The 20,022-nt window shown below is 29.2% G+C and overlaps 2 protein-coding genes across 5 annotated transcripts; one reads left to right on the top strand and one right to left on the bottom strand.

The window, feature by feature from the left end:
* Nucleotides 1-89: 89 nt before the first annotated feature.
* Nucleotides 90-19,802, top strand: LOC132950207 (zinc finger protein 260-like). Of its 3 annotated transcripts, XM_061021512.1 has the most exons (5): nucleotides 90-523; nucleotides 1,890-1,978; nucleotides 2,175-2,399; nucleotides 16,680-16,807; nucleotides 16,883-19,802. In XM_061021512.1, the coding sequence occupies exons 2-5, from the start codon at nucleotides 1,932-1,934 to the stop codon at nucleotides 18,445-18,447; spliced, it is 1,965 nt and encodes a 654-aa protein (XP_060877495.1). In that variant the 5' UTR covers nucleotides 90-523; nucleotides 1,890-1,931; the 3' UTR covers nucleotides 18,448-19,802. The 3 variants fall into 3 exon arrangements, with proteins under 3 accessions (XP_060877495.1, XP_060877493.1, XP_060877494.1); XM_061021510.1 differs by having other exon boundaries at nucleotides 16,680-19,802; XM_061021511.1 differs by having other exon boundaries at nucleotides 90-534; nucleotides 16,680-19,802.
* Nucleotides 2,976-10,463, bottom strand: LOC132950209 (52 kDa repressor of the inhibitor of the protein kinase-like). 2 transcript variants are annotated; one of them, XM_061021513.1, is made up of 10 exons: nucleotides 9,864-10,463; nucleotides 9,056-9,143; nucleotides 5,412-5,973; nucleotides 5,126-5,323; nucleotides 4,943-5,038; nucleotides 4,702-4,865; nucleotides 4,381-4,633; nucleotides 4,052-4,270; nucleotides 3,664-3,943; nucleotides 2,976-3,586 (listed from the first exon to the last, which is right to left on the bottom strand). In XM_061021513.1, the coding sequence occupies exons 9-10, from the start codon at nucleotides 3,889-3,891 to the stop codon at nucleotides 3,281-3,283; spliced, it is 534 nt and encodes a 177-aa protein (XP_060877496.1). In that variant the 5' UTR covers nucleotides 3,892-3,943; nucleotides 4,052-4,270; nucleotides 4,381-4,633; nucleotides 4,702-4,865; nucleotides 4,943-5,038; nucleotides 5,126-5,323; nucleotides 5,412-5,973; nucleotides 9,056-9,143; nucleotides 9,864-10,463; the 3' UTR covers nucleotides 2,976-3,280. The 2 variants fall into 2 exon arrangements, with proteins under 2 accessions (XP_060877496.1, XP_060877497.1); XM_061021514.1 differs by lacking the exons at nucleotides 4,702-4,865; nucleotides 4,943-5,038; nucleotides 5,126-5,323; ... (1 more) ...; nucleotides 9,056-9,143; nucleotides 9,864-10,463 and having other exon boundaries at nucleotides 4,381-4,682.
* Nucleotides 19,803-20,022: the final 220 nt, after the last annotated feature.

The following is a 20,022-nucleotide window of genomic DNA, read 5'->3' as shown; positions in this document are numbered from 1 at the left end:
CTAACAATTAACAAACGGATATGATATTTTTGTTTCATGATTGTATGATACTGGTGTTGTTCTATGATGATACCACAGAAAAAAAAAATTTCATATATTCTGTGATGACCACATGTGTGATTTAGTATTCTTTTCTATGGTGATGATACTGTCTTATACTGTATTTAGTCTTATATTCAGTCTCAGTGGGTGTTCTGTGTGAGGTATACAATTTTAAACTGTAAAGCAATTGGTACAAAAAATAAATCATTTTAATTTCTGTCTGGTAAAATCATAGACCTAATACTCGGAGTATTATCTCGTGTAAAATACTAAAATAAAACATCGCCCGACGCCCGTCGCCCATACGCAATCGGCCATCAGTACTGTTAAAGCATAAAGATAATTTTACTTATTTTTGTCTTGTTTTTACGTTCTGCCTTTTGGTAATAATTAGCGATGGTGCGGATTATTGGAGAATGATCTGATGGTATTTTGGACTAGTAATAATATCAGCTAATAAATAATACAGCGTGAATGAACAGTAAGTACCTTGTAAGTTGTAATAAATGCATCACATATCATTATATCAATAGTTTATACTTTATAGCATAGACAAGAATACATAGACAATGCATAGACGATAGACGATAAGTATTTAGTATATATAGTAGGTATAGGTTTATAGTTCTAAATCAACAAAGATTGCTGGTGTATTAGGAAATATACAATTGCTCGGATATTTTATAAGTATCGAAAAAAATTGTTAATTGAAATAGTCAAAGAAAGTGTGAACCAACAAGAGCATGGAGGTGCTCGTCCGTACTATGCAGAATCATGTCTGAGGATGTGCTGATTTTGATCTCCTATATGCTATATAGTGCAAAAACTCTATTAGTCCCATGCGATTTGTACTGCCGTTTCCCCAAAATCTACTACCTCCGAGGATTTCCCACGGTATATTATATTCTATCTCCCGTTTTGTCGCATGTGGTCCAGCCAGGTGTTGCGACTATTACCAGTGCAAACGTCAGGGCGAGCAAGACACGTGCCCTAGACCCCGTTATTTAGTGTTCCCACCTGAATGAAACCAAAAAAAAAGGGTGGGTAAGTGGATGTCGCTCTGCTGTACAGTAGGTTACAAGTGGGTCACTGTAATGGATAATGTTACATTTTAATTCAATGATATAATATCATTGTATAAGAAAAACGATTCTGAGCGAAAACGGTCAGTCAGCCTATGATATTACCAAGTATATTTGATGATATTATTTTGAATAAAGTAATATATATATATAACCTATTTACGTGGAGCCTTGTTTTAAATTTTCAATCCTTAGCCATAAAAGTTGAACATTTTATACATTTTTAACTACAAAATAATTATTAAACTATAAATTTGATAAATTTTGTCAAAATTTGAACTTTAAATACTTATAAAAAAAAATTGTGCTTATGTATTTTTAATAATTTTCAACTGCTATTAGAACGATATATCAGGAGCCTTAGATAAGATTTTCACGCCTTTTTACCCAACAAATAAAATTTTATTGATATTTATAGAAAAAAAACTAAAAAAATTGAAAACTAAAAATGTCCGTAAACAGCTCAAAAAGAGTCAAGATATTTTCAAAATTATTATGTTTAATGTATTTAAAAGCCGGTGTTGGAGAAGTATCTTATTTTTGGTTATTAAATTACATTACCAATTCCTTATCAAAATTGTAACTAAATTATTTTTAAGTTACTTTTTTTATCTTGTAAAGTTACATTACTTTTGAGTTAAAAAATAACTCAATTACAATAGAAGTTTTAAAAAAAATGTATGGAAATGCACACCCTACTCAAACCTTTTTTATGACCAAATGGCAAGTTTAATAACCTATAATTGTAATGTTTTATGTTCACAGTATCTAATTGAAAAACAAACAATAAAGAGAATATAATTCAATATGGAACCATTAAGAACAACAGTTGATGATTGGGCTATAAATTCCAAGTGAGCAAATTAATGTATTTGATATTTATTGATTAGTGTAGCATTACAAAATATAATTTGAACCTACATTTTGAAAGAATTTCATTTTATAAAACTAGTTGTTTCGATAATTTATGTATTATTATATTTGTGCATAGTATCTAATCTTTAAATTAGTAACCTATTAATAAAAAAATCGATTTTTTTTTTTTTTTAGGTATAATGATATAATACACAGTACTAGAGTGTTGTCAATCCCACTTATTAGATGTGATGATCAAGTATTTAATAGAATTATTAAACCAGAAAATATTGTCGATCAAGTATTAAGTGGAATAATTAAACAGGAAAATATTGATAGTCAAGTATTTAATGGGATAGTTAAAGAGGAAATTATTGATGAAACAGACCATCACAATGATACTCAATTATTACAAAAAGGGTATGAATTAAATTTACATCACAGTATAATGTTAATTTTGATGATACAATTTTTATATTTTTAATTTGTTAGACTGTAGGTTGGATTAATTTTTTTCCAAAAACTTAGTATTTGAAAAGGTCATTTTGTGAATAAAAAATGATCATACTCGTATACCTACTTAAAAAAATCGATTAAATACAAATTTTAAATTTTAATTTAAAATACATAGGTTAACCTATAAATAGATAGTTTATACAAATTAATAAATAAAAAGGTTTGGTAAGTAGGTCCTGCTCTGTTGTACATAAAGTATCATTTGGGTCACTAATGGACAATATGTTAAATTTGATTTCAAAGATAAAATGATTGTACCTATTTGAAAAATGATTTTCAGTGTTCACAGTCCGTCAGCCTATATAACCAAGTTCCTATATTTCATGATGTTTGTTATGTCGTTGCATTAATATGAATGCTATGATTAAACGTTAATCACTAATCAATATAATTGCAGTTTATAGATATAAATGATTATAACGTGTTTATTGTAGAAACAGCATAAGTAAACTGGGTGTCGTGCGAGGCATACACGTTGCGTATGGTAGGACAATCCCCCCACCATATATATATAAACATTATTTAATATGTAACACCCATAGGTGCAATTAGAGTAAAAAAATTGGGAGGGGCTTCAGCCCCTCACATAAATTTTTCAACCACTGCCTCTCAGAAGCTTTTTTTCCACCCTTTACCCTCTATAAAAAATGTAATAATTGGAAGGCAATTAAAATTTAAAAATAAATAATAAAACAATAATTCACTTTTAAGTATAGATAACAGATTTAATATAGTTTTCTACATTTTATATTCTTATTTTTATATTTTTTTTTAGCAAATGTATTTTAAATAATTTCGGTGTCAACAATAATATCTCTCTCAATATTAAGTATTGCCAATTTCGAAAACCATTCCTGTGACATAGTAGACCTGAGATAATTATTAATTCTTCTCATTACAGAAAATGACCGTTCGCAAGTAGCCGAACTGACCCGAAGAGTGATAGCCAATTGAATAATTTTAAAAAGATTTGGAAACATATCTTCAGATATTTTTTTTTTTATGGTTAAATAGTTAGGAACTCCTTTTATCATATTTTTAAAAACAGTCATCTCACATTTCAAATCATTAGGGATGACTTCAAACAAATTCTGTAAATTAAAATACAAATATACAATTTTTGAATGATATAGGTACTTGAAAAATATTAATTATATAAAAAAAAAACCTTGTATTGAGTTATAAGTAATAATGATCCCTCAAAGTCTAATTTTAACAAGTTATCTACACACGTCGCAATTTGAATGCTTTCTTCAAAAAATCTTTCTTTCATTTGACATATTATTGTATCTATTACTGAATAAAAAGCATGTATCTTCAAATATTCTTTTGGTTCTAATGTAGTGGTACTTGTATTATCACTTTGGTGATTATTTTCAGCGGAAGTTGATGACATAACCACAAATTTTTTAGATTAGTGGACTCCCTTCTCTGTCTTTTAAAGCCACCTAAGTTAAATATAAAAAAAAGATATTATCATATTGAATTTTAAATATTTAATTAATTAACAGTATAATATAATATACTGCCAGTGGATAAAAATTTACTCTAGGTACCTTGAAAAGGAACATTAATTTCAATTTCATTGTCTTTTGAAAATACAACCATTTTTTCCCACAGTTCACTTTAGTGAATAGAAGAACGATAACTTTGTAATGTATCAATTACTCCTTCTATTAAATTTGCAGAATTTCCAAGTGTTGCTGATTTTGACTGAAGTTGAATACTTAATATATTAACAACTTTTAGAATATCATGAAGAATGAATAAATAGGCTACAAATTAAAAATTTGATATTGTAGAAATAATACTTAAAAGAAATAGCACAATAAAATCAGTTGCATTATATGAAACCAATGGTTATTTAATATTTTTCATAACATACCAATTGCTTGGGCAACACATTTACTTTGTTGATCATCAATTTCATCATTTAAAACTTGAGCTATGGCATTAAAATTGTTTATCACTGCTCCACAGCTTTTATAGCGGCAAATCCAACGAGTGTCACTTAACTGAGAGAGTGTTGTCTTTTTCATATTCAATTTAAGTTGTAAATCAGTAAGCTTCACATTTCTTGTTGGATGAGAGAAATGAACATAGAGTGCCTCCAAAGCATTAAATAAGTTTCTAGCATCCTTAAAAAAAATATATATAAATACAAATCAGAATAATAGGTAGATAAAATATTAATTATGAATTTTACCTTTAAGTGCTTGCACATATCAATAACTACTAAATTAATCTTATGTGCCATACAATGTACATTGTACATACACTGCACATTGGGCTGGAGGGTGAACTATTTTCAATTTTGCTTGAACACCTCCTATGTGACTTGACATGACATTTGCTCCATATATGCCTGTCCTATGATGGGAATTTTATCTAATTTAGATGTATTTAAAAATTCAACTAATTTTAAAACCAAAGCGTCTGCAGTTTACTTTTCTGATACGTCAACAAATCCTAAAAATCGTTCACAGATGTTCATTCTATGGGGATATCTTACGCAAATACTTAATTGCTTTTGTTTGTGAGACCTAGTAAGTGTAGAAAACTTATTAAATATACATAAACATATTATTAAATATTCAATTTTTACTTCCAAGATTGTATTTATTATTTACCGAGCCTCATCACACGAGATACTGAACATTCCACAATCTATAATTTTTTGTATAATGGTAGATTTAACATTTGCAGCATACGTCTGTATCAGTTCATTTTGTATACTCCAACTTGTATGGTTCAATAAGGTATTTTTATATACATTGCAAAACTCTGGTTTATGTTTTGATAAAAATTCACACTTTCTTTAAAATTACCTAGAACAAAAAAAAAAAAACAACAAACTTTAACAATGAAATTCAATTAAATAATTTTAAGGTACATTTTAAATAATATATTAAGTACCCTTATTAACTGATGTCTCATCTTCACGGTGTCCTCTAAACGCTATACCTTGTCTGCCAAGATATAAAACAATATCAATTAAACATTTAATGTACATTTTATTTGTTTGTATTTCTTTTTGAAGAGCAGTAGACATCTTTGCTATAACAATATAACATCACCATTTTTTTCTGAGTTTTTATAAGATGGTCAGCTTAAAATGGCAGTCAAGTGGTGGTGAGAAATTTCATGCAATTTAAATTTTGTTTTTCCTGTTTTTGAATCTCTAGTTCCACTCAACTATAATAATAGAAATAGGTACATATTATTATATAATACATTTTAAAGATAATATTAAACAATTATGATCTATTAATGTAAATCAGTGTATTTAAAATGGTTAAGCTTGCCTTTTACCAATTATTGAAACCTGTTGTTTTGAAAACATCTTCTACATGACCAGAACTTGTTGAAAACATTCTGCAAGGAAATCAAAAAATAGCATCTTTCTCTATGCTATATTCAAGCCAGTTATACTCCTTGAAATATTTGGAACAAAAAGATCTATTTTGTGATCCAAATGCTGTTTTAGGATAAACATATGTAATAAATTTATTATTTTATTTTTGTTATTAAATATTGAAGAAAAAAAAATATTGTTACAGTTATGTTTAGTTGGCACAACAAAAAATGTTGTGCTCGTATTTGTTTATTTTAAATTCATAACATTTAAAATTACCAATTATAATGCACTTTTTAGTTTTTACCATGACGGGTTTCAAAAACTTCAGTAATATTTAGTATTTCAGTATATGTATTATGTTTACTCAAACGTTCTCTAAGTAGACTGATTTACCAGGTAAAATTATAAAATACCTTTAATTCTATGTTTTCAAACGTTGTGTCTACCCTAACATGTTGGCTTTTAGGTCCATGTGCGATGTGCCTAAACGACAATCACTCAAAATAGAGACCCCCCTGGCTACACCACTGCATTAGAAGTTAAACAAAATAGCAAAATAGTGATTGAAATACTTGTATAGTTTTATAAAATTAAAAGTATAAATATTATTATAAATAAAATTAAATGTATTTATATAATTCTATTGAAATAGGTAAATATAAATATATAGTTGGAGCGTTGCGAGAAACATTTTTTTTGGTGATTTAATTGGTGAATTGTGGATGGCCTACTGGCCTGGATAAATTTCAATCTCCCGGCCTGAATTTTGTTCCCACTCCGCCCCTGTACCTAATATATATATTTTAAAATAAGCTATAATCATTAAATAATAAACTATAATTATTATTTTTATCTGCAAATGCGTTATTCATAATTTATAATTGGAAGGAGAATATCCTTGAGGGGGCTTTCTTATCCTGGAGCAGGCACGGCACTAGAATTTTTTTCCAGGGTGGGCAGAATGGGGCAAATATTTTTTTTACATGGGCTAAAATTGTTTTAACTTTTTTTGAATACTGTTTCAATCATCTTTAATGCAATGATTTGGGATACGTTTATTTGTTTATTTTCATCAAGTAATTAGTACTCAATAAAGGTAATAATAAATAAATAAAAGATTTTTTCTTATTTTACAAATTTCAATACACATTTTATTGAAATTGTAGTAAATTTTTTCCTCATTAGACAAATAATAAATTTAATTTATTCCTCAATTTTTTTAGTTGTGACAAATATATTAAATAAGCTAAATTTTTATACAATATCTGTCATACAGTAAATGATTGAAAATCTTATAATATTGAAAAAGTTAACAAAAATGTATACAATTGCACTGATATCAGTAGGAATACAATTTGTTTTAAATAAAAACTTTTAATTACCTACCTTATATTTAACTAGTACATTTTAAATTTTTAATTCAATACATTTTTAAATTGGTATTTGCACAGTAGTGTATGTATTGAAGTAGGTACTTTATATTTTTTGTTGAATTTTGGAGGTTAAAATAGTTCATATATATACATTAAAACATAGATACTTTAAGAAATCCTTTTTTATTAATTATCAAGTAATATGTGAACTAATTACCATGACAAATAAGATGATAAAAATAACAAAATAAGATAATTGAATAAATTATTTAATTATTTTAAATGAGATATTTGTCATGCTTATTACTAAACTAATATAAGTAGGTAACTACGAGTACCAACTCCTTACACAATAGTATTGTGTTAATTAAACATAAACATATTTAAAATAATAAGTAAACTAAAAATATTTTTAACTGTATACAACAAACATTAATTTAAGTTAATAATATTCTTCTGTTTTTGTGAATAGCTGCAAATTTATCAACAACAACTTCTAAATCTAAGTTCTTGGCAATTTTTTTTTTCTATAGATAAAATTACTATATTTGTAAACCTCTTGTTAGTCATTTTATTTCTCATGTAATTTTTAATTTGTCTCAAACTGGAGAAAGTTCTTTCAACCCCAGCACTAGATGGTGGAATGATTATGGATATAGTACAGAGTATATACATTTCAGAAAAAGCTAATTTATATTTTTCAAGTAATTGCATTAAATCAAGTATATTTTTTATCTGAATATTGTTTTCAACTTCATGTTGTTTGATAACTTTTGTAACTAGTTTCAACTGATTCTAAGCTTTCTATATCTAACTTATAATGTTCTGCTAACGGTTTAATATTTGATAAGTTTAAAAAAATGAGTCACTTTTTGGGTTGAGGGAACTGATACCTGTTAAAATTTCATTATTGTCTGAAAATCTTCTATTGAGTTCATTAACCATTCGATCAAGGACTGGAAAAAATATCATTGTCTTTATATCGTTATAATTACTAATTACTAATATTTTGAAGTTGCTACTTCAGTTAGATATGAAGAAAATTGTTTAGGAAGTTTGCGGAACCTTGTTTCTTTAACTGTTTTATTAGGGAGTTGAATGTTATTTTTTTTGTGCACATAATTCAACTTCTTTCAAAAGATCTTCAAATTTGTTTGGTGTATTTCTTAAATCCATTAGATAATTAATTAATGATTCTACTAGTAGACAGCTAGAACCCAAATCTGAATCTGGTTTTTGTAAATAATTTGACACAATTTGTATCTCACTAAATGTATCACAAAATAAGTAGAGACAAAATATAAATTCAAAATTAATGTGAAATAATAGTGATTTAGCCTCCATTTGTTTTTCATTTTTGGTTTCTAAGCTTATTTGATGTAATATAAGTAATATCACTGGAAATGTTTTTTTCACAGCGATGCAAGTAGAAATTTGACATATCCATCTAGTTTCAAAAAGCCTTTTAAGTTCCATATTTCCTTTTTTTGGTAAATATTTATTTTGAAGTTCTATGAATTTAGTATGAACAGTTGACCTACTAACAAAGTTGTACAATTGTTGAAGGAGGGCAATAAATGTTTCTATTTCAGGTATATTTTTACATACATCAACTATCACTAAATTTAATCTATGGTTAAAACAGTGTGTGTAGAGCTCTTGAGGAACATGCTGTTGAAAAATTGATCTAACCATGTTTTGTTTTCCACTCATCGCGCCGTCATACGTTTGAGCTATACAGTTTTTTTATATCTATTCCACAGTCTGTTAGTGTTTTATTTATGTAGTTAAAAAGTGCCTTTGCATTTAATTCATTACAAGGTACATACCCTAAAAATCTTTCATTCATAGTATTATTATGATAATAACGAACCATAATAGATAACTGCTCAGTTTTGCTGGTGTCTTTTGTCTCATCTGCAAGAATAGCAAAATATTTGGCTTCTTTAACTTCTTTTGCAATAGTTCCTAAAACTAATTTACTCATTACATAAAATTAATCATTTTGAATAGTAAGATGAGTATATTTTGCATTTTTTGGTAAAACATCATTTTTAGCTTTAAATCTTGTATCTCTCCTAGCACAAAGTTCAAGAAGTTCTAAAAAATTTCCCCTGTTAAGGCAAAACCTTCATCATCACCACGTTGGGCAATATTTTGACAAGCTGTGAATAATAATATTTCTGCTATAACTGATATGTAGTATCGATTTTCTTTAACTAAAGATATATTTTTCTCATTTAATGTTGACAAAATTGATTTTGTTTTTTTAGAGTTATTATACCCTTCCCACTTCATCATGCAAGTTTTATGTATACATGATTTATTATAACCTTTTATTCCTGCATTTTTGTCAAGAGCTTTTTTCCAATTTTTAAATCCAATTTTATAAAACGGTGAATTATCAGACTCAGAAGAAAAAAATCTACAAGGAAAACAATAACAAGTATTATGTAATACACTGTATTCAAGCCAAGGATATGATTTAAACCATTCGGGACGAAATTGTCTACATTCTTTTCCAAACTTGGATTGTGGGTAATTTTTTAAAATTGGTCGTGTTGGTTGATCACTAACTATATGTGTTATATCACTAGGTCCTATTTTAGATACGTTTTCTATTTGAATCTCAGTTACCTGTTTTTGATATAAGTGTTCTGGATCAAGGTTTTTTATTTCTTGTAGATCGTTTAACTGTTGACAATCATCTGAATCTGATGAATGATCATCAGTACCAACACTACTGTCATAATTGCTTTGTACTTCCCATTCTTCATTTTCTGTTGCATTATCGACTTTAAGTTTTTCATTTGTTGTGGTTTCTGTCTCTGCCTTTATTGCATATGAACTTGGTTCAAAAAACTAATCAATTTTTCTCACTTTTCTACTGTCTTTACTCATATTAGAATTAGATATAAGTAATATAAATCAAACAAAAACAATGTTTTTGAAGAACACACGACGAATTAACGTTGACGCACACGAGTACACGACACTCAAATACACTGATTTCTTATTCAGTATACACTGTGTAGTGTGTACGCGTATACGTATCGAATATAAACATAATAAATAATTCTAAAATTACGTCATGTAATAATCTAATAAAATGTCCCAAACGCTTTAAAAATAAAACACAATTATAATCGGTTGCATAATATAACAAATATACAATCATAGTATTATCTAATGAAATAATCTAATTTTAATAATATTACTATTTATTTTCTACCTATTTAAAAATAGACTGTAAGTCAGGCGTTGCATGTTGACGCATTGATACGCCGCGTCGCACGCCCGTATAAAATATTAATATTATTACATATTTATATCAGTTTTTATAACGGAAAAAACTTAATACACAAGTTTTCGAAAATACAAAAGTATTTCATAAATTAAACATTTTTAAAAACTAAAAAGGAATATTTCATAAATTCTTTGATGTGGCTCTTATTTAAAAATAATGTATTATGACTTTATTATATCGTACATATTTTCAGGGGGGGGGGGGCTAGAGCCCCACCATGCCACCCCTTGGCGCCGTGCCTGTTCTGGAGGGTCTAGGAGTTGTTTGTGTATCAATCGATGTGATATTATGTGTTGGTTCAGATTTAGTAGAATTAATATTTGGTGAATTTATCATGCTGGTTGCAGGGGACAGTGAGTTGTTTATTTGATTATGTGGTCAGGTTAGGCTAGATCAGTGTGATCAGTTTTTGATTGTGTGCCCTATCCATTCAGAACCTTCATCTAGTATGACTAATGAGTGTTTTCTGTTATTTTTCCTTTTTGCTAATTTTCATTTTTATTTCGTTTATCTTTAACTAATACCATATCACTCTCTTTTACATTAACATCTCTTTTTTCAGAATTTTTTATTTGTGTAATTTGGTTATTAATAACTAAAAATACTCATTCGTGTTTGGGATTAATAAATCAAAAATAGTACGTGTTGAGCGGCCAATCATAAGTTTTGCTGGCATTTCATTTTTAGTTGAGTGTACAGTATTTCTATACATCAATAAAAATGTATTCAAATGGTGTAATGATGTTGAACATTTATTAAAAAATTGCGAGTTTAATTCGGAATTTATTGAAAAGTCATTACTCTATCAACCTGTTTTTGTAGCGTGTAATTGGATCTATTTTCGTTTCAATTTTAATTTTGTGCCAGTCTAGCGGGAATGGTGACTGTTCGTGAATACAATTAATGTGAGCGTCATCATATTCATTAATGTTATTGTTACGTTGGTCTGTTTTAATGCGTGATAAAAAATCAGCAGTATTTTCTTCTATTTTCTTTTTATATACTTAATTTCAAAATCAAATGAAGAAAGAACGTATGCCCAACGTTGTAAGCGATTTGCCGCATAAATTGGTATTCCTTTTTTTTCTCCAAATATGTGGATTAACGGTTTGTGATCTGTAACTAATGTAAATTTTCTACAGTATAAATAATCGTAAAATTTTAAACGCCAAAAATTAAGGCTAGACCTTCTTTTTCGATTTGTGGAAATTTGCATTCATTGTCTGATAATACTCGTGATGCATATGCAATTTATCTTTCTGAGTGGTCAGGATAAGTGTGCGATATGATTGCACCTAGTGCTTATGCCGAGGAGTCGACCGTGAGTTTTATGGGAAGTTTTTGGTCATAATGTGCTAACACAGGACTTAAGATAATCTTTATGTTATTATATGCTTGCCATTTTTTTCTCGTCTTAGTAATGAATATAACGGTTTAAGAATGTCTGCTTCTGAATTTTATAGATTTTTGGCTTACATATATGTTCATGAGAAATTTTCTTTTGGAATTTTAAATCCTTTAGGTTAGTGATCATTAACTAAACAAAAATTTGGAATTTTTGTGATTTTGTCAAAATAATATTATAATAATATATTTTTTCTTATTCCTAAAAATAGCTCAAAAAAGTCAACATATTTTGATGTACATTTTTTGTTTTTTATTTAAAGGATAAGGCTTTAACAGCAAAGGTTATTAGCCTGGGAAAGTTACATATATGTTTCTTAAAGTTAGATGTACATTTATGAAATAATAGTTTTTTTAACAATTGTTATTTACAGAGTTTACAATTTTTTAATAATATTGGTAATGTTTAGGAATTTAATGATGTAAATTGTATGGTTTATAGAATCATAGATTTTTGGTGAAAGATTAAATTATATAAGCGTTTAATTGTTTTTTAATTGCACCAAAATAAGAAAATTGTTCCATGAAAAAAACTTTCCTGTAAATTAATTTTTTTGTTAAAGATATACTTATGAGATATTTAGTAATATTACATTTTTGAATATTAGATATAAATTTAAAAATTTTATGAATTTATTATTCAAAATAATTTGCAATATTCAGACGCTTATAAAGATATTAGTTTGATTTTACTCTCAACATTTTTAAATTTTATAAAAATCGAGCAAACAATTTTTTATTAACAACTTGGAAAAAATCGTAATATTAATATGCCTATAAACAGTTTTAAATAATCAAAATTTTATCAGTTATTGAAATGGGCGATTGTTAACTCTCCCGGGTCTACTTCAGTACTACTAAGCTAAAGGAGCATGGGGCATTATTCGTATTACAGAGTTAGTAACACTAAAATAATTTAGTTAATAATAAAAATCATTGTTGATGTGAGCTATAATATTTTAGTCAAAATACTACTTTTTATGATAATTGGAACACACTGATTTCAAAAAACTTAAACAGTGGCGTCATTTGGGGGGGGGGGGGGTTGGCAAGGTGAGCATTTCCCCTGTCTGATTTTAAAAGTGGCCCGATTGGCCGGTGTCCAGTTGTTGCCGTTTTACTATTATTATATTTTATTAGCGCAAAAATATGCCTATTTTATAATATTTTCAGAAAATATTATAGGATGTACTAAGAAATTATTGTCACAATGATACATTTTTACAAATTGATAGTTGGAATATATTTATATTTAGACGTATGCGGGCATTGTATGTATGGATATGTATTTATGTATGTTTGTTTGTGTGAGTGTGTTTTGTGAAGGAAAATGAACATATTAATATTGTTGTATGCACAACAATAATAATAATTAGTATCATAATCTCGTATAGTTTAATTTCTAAAATCTAAAATTAATACAAATTCTAAAAACAACAACCGATTGGCACTCTTATTAATTATCATTGATCAGGGACTTCAGTTAACTTGTGACAGTCGTGTATAATAATTTAACTATTCTGTGTATTGTGTTAATTTAATTAAGTACCTAAATTAAATTAAAATTTATTTTTTTTCGTGACGTGTGTTTACATTAATCTTTTAATTTGGATGAAGTATGACTTAAAAAAAATAAATGAGTGGTGCGGCTAAAAATATAAAATTACCGCAAACTGCTCAAGAATCGAAAATAATTTCTGGTATGTTTAATAAATAGACAAAACTTGAGCCGTTAGCTTTAAGCAGGCAAGAAAAAAAAAATATATTATAATTTAAGACAATATTAATTTGTAAATATATTGTATACCTATGTAAGAGTAATATAGTATAGGCTAAAGTGATGAATCAGGTAAAATTGATTTATAGATAATGCAGTTGATATATTTTCAAAAATAAACTACTAATATTTTTGTTTATTAATTAATATAAATATTGCCATATAATAATTTGTAGACTTTGTCTTTGTCTAACTCACGCGCTCATTGTAGACGTGTTTTTTGCCAAACAAATCAATTTATCTAATCAAGCGATAAGAATTTTGAAAACAGATTTGAATTTGTTGTCAAGTCTATTTGAAATTGACTTTCCCAAATGTTTGATATTATCCCCCAAACTCCTAAAAACGTTATACTAAAAAAAGAGTATTTAAAAAAGGTGGATAAGTGGATGTCGCTCTGCTGTACAGTAGGTTACAAGTGGGTCACTGTAATGGATGGTGTTAAATTTGAATTCAATGATATAATATCATTGTATAAGAAAAACGATTCTGAGCGAAAACGGTCAGTCAGCCTATGATTTTACCAAGTATATTTGATGATATTATTGTGAATAAAGTAATTTATATATAACCTATTTACTCGGAGCCTTGTTTTAAATTTTCAATCTTTACCCATAAAAGTTAAACATTTTTATACATTTTTAACCACAAAATAATTAATAAATTATAAATTTGATAAATGTTGTCAAAATTTGAACTTTAAATGCTTATAAAAAAAAATTGTGCCTATGTATTTTTAATATTTTTCAACTGCTATTAGAACGATATATCAGGAGCCTTATATTAAATTTTCACGCATTTTTACCCAACAAATAAAAATTTATTGATATTTATAGAAAAAAAAACTAAAAAAATTGAAAACTGACAATGTCCGTAAACAGCTCAAAAAGAGTCAAAATATTTTCAACATTTTATGGTGTATAGAAAATGCTAATATAAACATTCAGTGAAATTTTCAAGTATCTACAGTCATTCGTTTTTTAATTACAATAAAATAAGAAAATTGTTACATGAGAAATCGAGTAAATATCAAATGTTGTAAAAATATAAATTTCAGACGCTCATAAAAATTTAATTTAAGTTTCTTCTAGACATTTTTTTTTTTGATAAAGGTAGACAAACTTATGAGTAATCTTATATTACATTTTCAAATCTTAGATTTAAACAGAAAAATTTTTATGAATTCTCAACTCAAAATAATTTGCTATTTTTCGTGATTTTTCCGTATTTTGTCAAAATTTGAACTTTAAATGCTTATAAATAAAAACTGTGACTAAGGATTTTTAATTTTTTTCATCTGCCTTTGAAACAATAACCTAGGAGCCTTCTATTAAATTTTCAAGCTTTTTTATTCAACAGATAAAATTTTATTGATATTTATAGAAAAAAAAACTAAAAAAATTGAAAACTGACAATGGCCGTAAACAGCTCAGAAAGAGTCAAAATATTTTCAAAATTGTATTGTGTATAGAAAATGCAAATATAAACAACCAGTGAAAATTTCATGCATCTACGGTCATTTGTTTTAGAGTTACACCAATAACCAAAATCGATTTTGTTAAAAATCGATTTTGCGTAAAAATTCCCGTTTTTCCTTAATTTTTCTTTTGTTTTTCACATCGCTTTTGAAAACTACTGGGAAATTAAATTTTGACCTCCCCAATGCACCAACGATATTCACTTTCCCATCGAACAAGATACTGAAGTCGAAAATCGAAGCATTATTTCGACTACTTATCGTGTACACAGACACAAAAATAAAAAAAAAAATAAAAAAAAAAACACACATTATTGTAAAATCAATACATTCATCGTTTCACTCAGAATCTAAAATTGTCTTATTTCAATTTTTAGAAATGTTAAAATCAAAAAAAAACAAAATTGTAAGAAAGTCAATTTCAAGTATACTTGACGAAAAATTCAAAACTGTTTTCAGAATTCTTATCGCTTCATTAGATCAATTGTTATGTTTGGCAAAGAATCCGTCTAAAATCCTATGTCGCGCGTGTGTTAGACAAAAACAGAAATCTCGGTATCGAATGGCCTAAGTTGAAAATCAAATTATTATTTTGACTACCTATTTATCACGTGTGTAAAATTGCTCCCCCGCCATGACCTATTTCTTTGAAAGTTATGTTCTCATTTTGGAAATTGGTTTTTAGAATTTGCTAATAAATTCCCTATATTGGTATGATAAAATAAGAAAAGGAGGCCAACTTCACGATGTCCCCCCCCCCTATATGTATCTAGTGGTTTCAAGATGCTACCAACACTTTGTAAATAATTTACAAACATTTGCAAATCGGTTTTCAGAATTTTCAAATAAATTCCCAGGCTAGTTTAAAAAAATGGAGAAATGGACCTTTTATTTTGAACAGAGTATATATATGAATGTATGTCTGTGTGTCCATATTACTATGGCAACCATTCATATATTATTTTGAGATTTTCGATGGAAATTATTGTTTATAAATAGTTGCCACGAGGTTTGAAACTATTATAATAATAATTATTGGTTGCCGGGCGACAAAGTGCACGGGATCATCTAGTATTTGATAAAAATTCTTAATTATTGTTTTTTACCGGTCAGGGAATTTATTTGCAAATTCTGAAAACCAATTACCAATTATTTGCAAACTATTTACAAAATGAGAACATAACTTTCAAAGACACTGGTCATGGTGGGGGCCAACTTCATATAAGTCTATTTACCGTGTACAAATACACAAAAAAAATTATATCATATTGTAATTTATATTATATGTTCTCTTGTATTTATTGTATTTGAACATATTCGATAGGTAGAGATAAATAAATATATCCATTTAATGTTATAAATATATAACATTTTTAGTCAAGATGTAAGTTTGATGTAATATTTTGAATATATAAATCGGTTTTGAGCTCAAACATTTATTTTCCTTTATTTAACATATTTAAAATACCTTATTTTATTTTTTTTTAGAACTAAAACTGAAGAAGAAAGAAGCACAGTTGATATCGAAATTAAATCAGAAATAGATTTTATTGACTGTTATGAATTTGAAGGGACAACAGTTTTAAACGAAAGCAACTCTTCAGAATTTATTACTGGTATGAATTTGGACACGACATCTAACTGCCGAAGGAAAAATCCATTGACTGATAACCGTGATAAAATGTTTACAGCATCCAATTCAACTGTGCATACAAAAATACATGTCGGAGACAAACCTTCTACATATAGTATCTGTGATAAAGGGTTTGTTTCATCAGGTGATTTAACAAAGCATACAAGAACACATATAGACAAAAAGCCTTATAAATGTGCTATCTGTGATCGAACTTTTTCTCTGAAATCATACTTAACAAAGCATACTAGGACGCATACCGATCTAAAGGAATATAAATGCGATATCTGTAATCGAGCTTTTCTTCAAAAAAATAATTTATTGATACATATAAGGGTACATACCGGCGAAAGACCATATAAATGTGATATCTGCAAAAAAGCGTTTTCTCAATCAAGTAGTCTATCAAAGCATATAAGGACACATTCCGGAAAAAAACCGTATAAATGTGATATCTGTAATAAACTGTTTTCTGAAGCTAGAAGTTTAAAAAAGCATACGCAGGCACATACCGGGGTGAAGCCTTATAAATGCGATATCTGTAAAAAAGCTTTTTCGCAGAAATGTTATTTAATGGTACATAAAAAGAGGCATACCGGCAAAAAGCCTTATAAATGTGCTATTTGTGATAAAGCTTGTTCTCAGAAAATACATTTAAAAACTCATATGAGAACGCATATGAAGACGGATAATGACGAAAAGCCATATAAATGTAATATCTGTGATAAAAGGTTTTTTGAAACATCTAGTTTAACAAAACATACGAGGACACATACCGGTGAAAAGCCGTATAAATGTGATATATGTGATAGACCTTTTTCTTTGAAATCATCTTTAAGAAAACATAAAATGACACATACTAGAGAAAAACCGTATACATGTGATATCTGTGGTACAAGGTTTTCTAGAAAATCTCATTTAAGAATACATTCTAGGACGCATACCGGCGAAAAACCATATCAATGTAATATCTGTGATCGATTATTTTCTCAATCAAGTAATCTAAGAACGCATACAAAGAGACATACCGGAGAAAACCGATCTAAATGTGATATCTGTAATAAACAGTTTTCCGGAACATCTAGTTTAGCAAAGCATACTAAGACACATACCGGAGTCAAGCCATTTAAATGTGATATCTGTAATCAAGCTTTTTTCCAAAAAAGTACTTTAACAACGCATACAAGGATACATACCGGTGAAAAGCCATATAGTTGTGACATCTGTGACAAGGGGTTTGTTTCATCAGGTGATTTAACAAAGCATACAAGAACGCATACCGGTGTAAAGCCATATAATTGTGATATCTGTGGTAAGAGTTTTGCTCAATCACCAGATTTAACAAAGCATAAAAGGATCCATACAGGTGTAAAGCCATATAAATGTGATATATGTAACCAGGCTTTTAACCAAAAAAGTGCTTTAACAAAGCATACAAGGAGACATACCGGTGAAAGGCCATATAATTGTGATATCTGTGGTAAGAGTTTTGCTCTACCACCAGATTTAACGAAGCATAAAATGACCCATACCGGTGTAAAGCCATATAAATGTGATATTTGTAATAAATCTTTTTCTGCGAATAAATCCTTAAAACACCATAAAATGACACACTTTAAATAGTCTTTAGAAATAACATATATACAAAACACTTAAAATTATATATTATTTATTATTTCTGAACTTTAAATTTTAATAAACCTGAACTTCAATCATCTCACAGTAATGTCAATAAAAATCCACATTTCCTCTACTCTCAATAACTTTTTAATACTGAAAAAATTAATTCTTATTTATCTTACTTAATACCTTTCCTAGAAAAAGAACCCGATGACTCGAATGATAATGTTAACTTATTCAAATCATATTTTTCTGATACAAATTGTAACAGTACACCAGCAAACAATACAAAAACGGTCCTTTTCAGGACCACCATTCGCAGTGCAATACGACCGCACAAATGACTAGGACGACTTCGAACCCTTATTACAGGGCCCCAAGTAGTCCCACACATATAATTCCGAGAGCTACATGTAGTGAGACTTTAACGAAGCGAACGACGCCAACCCCGCACACACAACCCCAAAGCAAGGTGACAAAGTCACTTTTCGTACCGAACACAAACACAACCGCACACGCACGGTGCGGTAAGCACTATATATACTGGACGTAATCTCGCACACTGCATCAGTCTTCCGTCAACTTTCATACCTTCAACATCACAGTAACCAGAAGGAACGAAGACCTGAAGACCTTACGAAATGGCTGCCTACGATCCAGCGACAACGTACGGAGCAGCAGAATAGTAGAACGACAAGAACTGGCCGTAGTTCGATACAAGATCAAATCGCCTAAGTCATTCGACGCCGCCCGCTGACGACAACCACCACATACAGCCCGACGTCAAGAGTCCGCCGTAACCCATCACAAGCCGATCCAGGACCCCGCGACACGCCCAGAGTGTTAACTGCGATCCACCAGCACGCCCGAAGTACCAGGGCAGCCAGTAGTAACCGACGTAGTGCACGACTAACCGTTTGCATATACGCCGACGATACCAAGACACCTGCCACGCACGGTACCAGGAACGCCGCAGTCAGTGAGTGTTTACGACCGACACCAGCCACCGACTCCATTGCCACCACTGGATTCATCGATTAGAAGTTAACGTACCTCCCCTCATCCCCCCACTGAACAATTGATCGAGTTGTGTCAAAACCCGGGTACGATATATCATTGTAGCCACTTCCCGCGAGCCACGCGCAGTGATATATCTACCCCGCCCACACATTTATTGTGAAACGCCAACATCGCCAAAACATTCCCGTTATTGTAAATAGTACCAGGCTTTCGCCGGTCGCACCGAGCTCTCACAGCGACGGTCCGTCTATTTAGGCCGGCCGTCGCACCCGTGAACTTCGCAGCCCCCCGTTTGTATATAAATTATATTTTATGAAAATAAAGGATAAGACGTGATACTGAAACCGAACGCGTTGTTATTCCGGACGCCGGTCCGCTGTGACTGTGCCGTCTCAAAATAATATAAATATATTAAATTTACCTAATATTGATTATCCCATAAATACCCTAGACCCTAATTTTTCAATGAACATAAAAAAATAGGTATATTTAATGAACTATGGAATATTAACCTGAAAACATCACTACAGTACGCATCACAAAAACGTGTGGATGACC

Source organism: Metopolophium dirhodum, chromosome 8, assembly GCF_019925205.1.
Source record: "Metopolophium dirhodum isolate CAU chromosome 8, ASM1992520v1, whole genome shotgun sequence".
NCBI classification, from domain to species: Eukaryota; Metazoa; Arthropoda; class Insecta; order Hemiptera; family Aphididae; genus Metopolophium; species Metopolophium dirhodum.
Note: the sequence above shows the minus strand (reverse complement) of the source record. Positions and strands in the feature narration are given on the sequence as shown.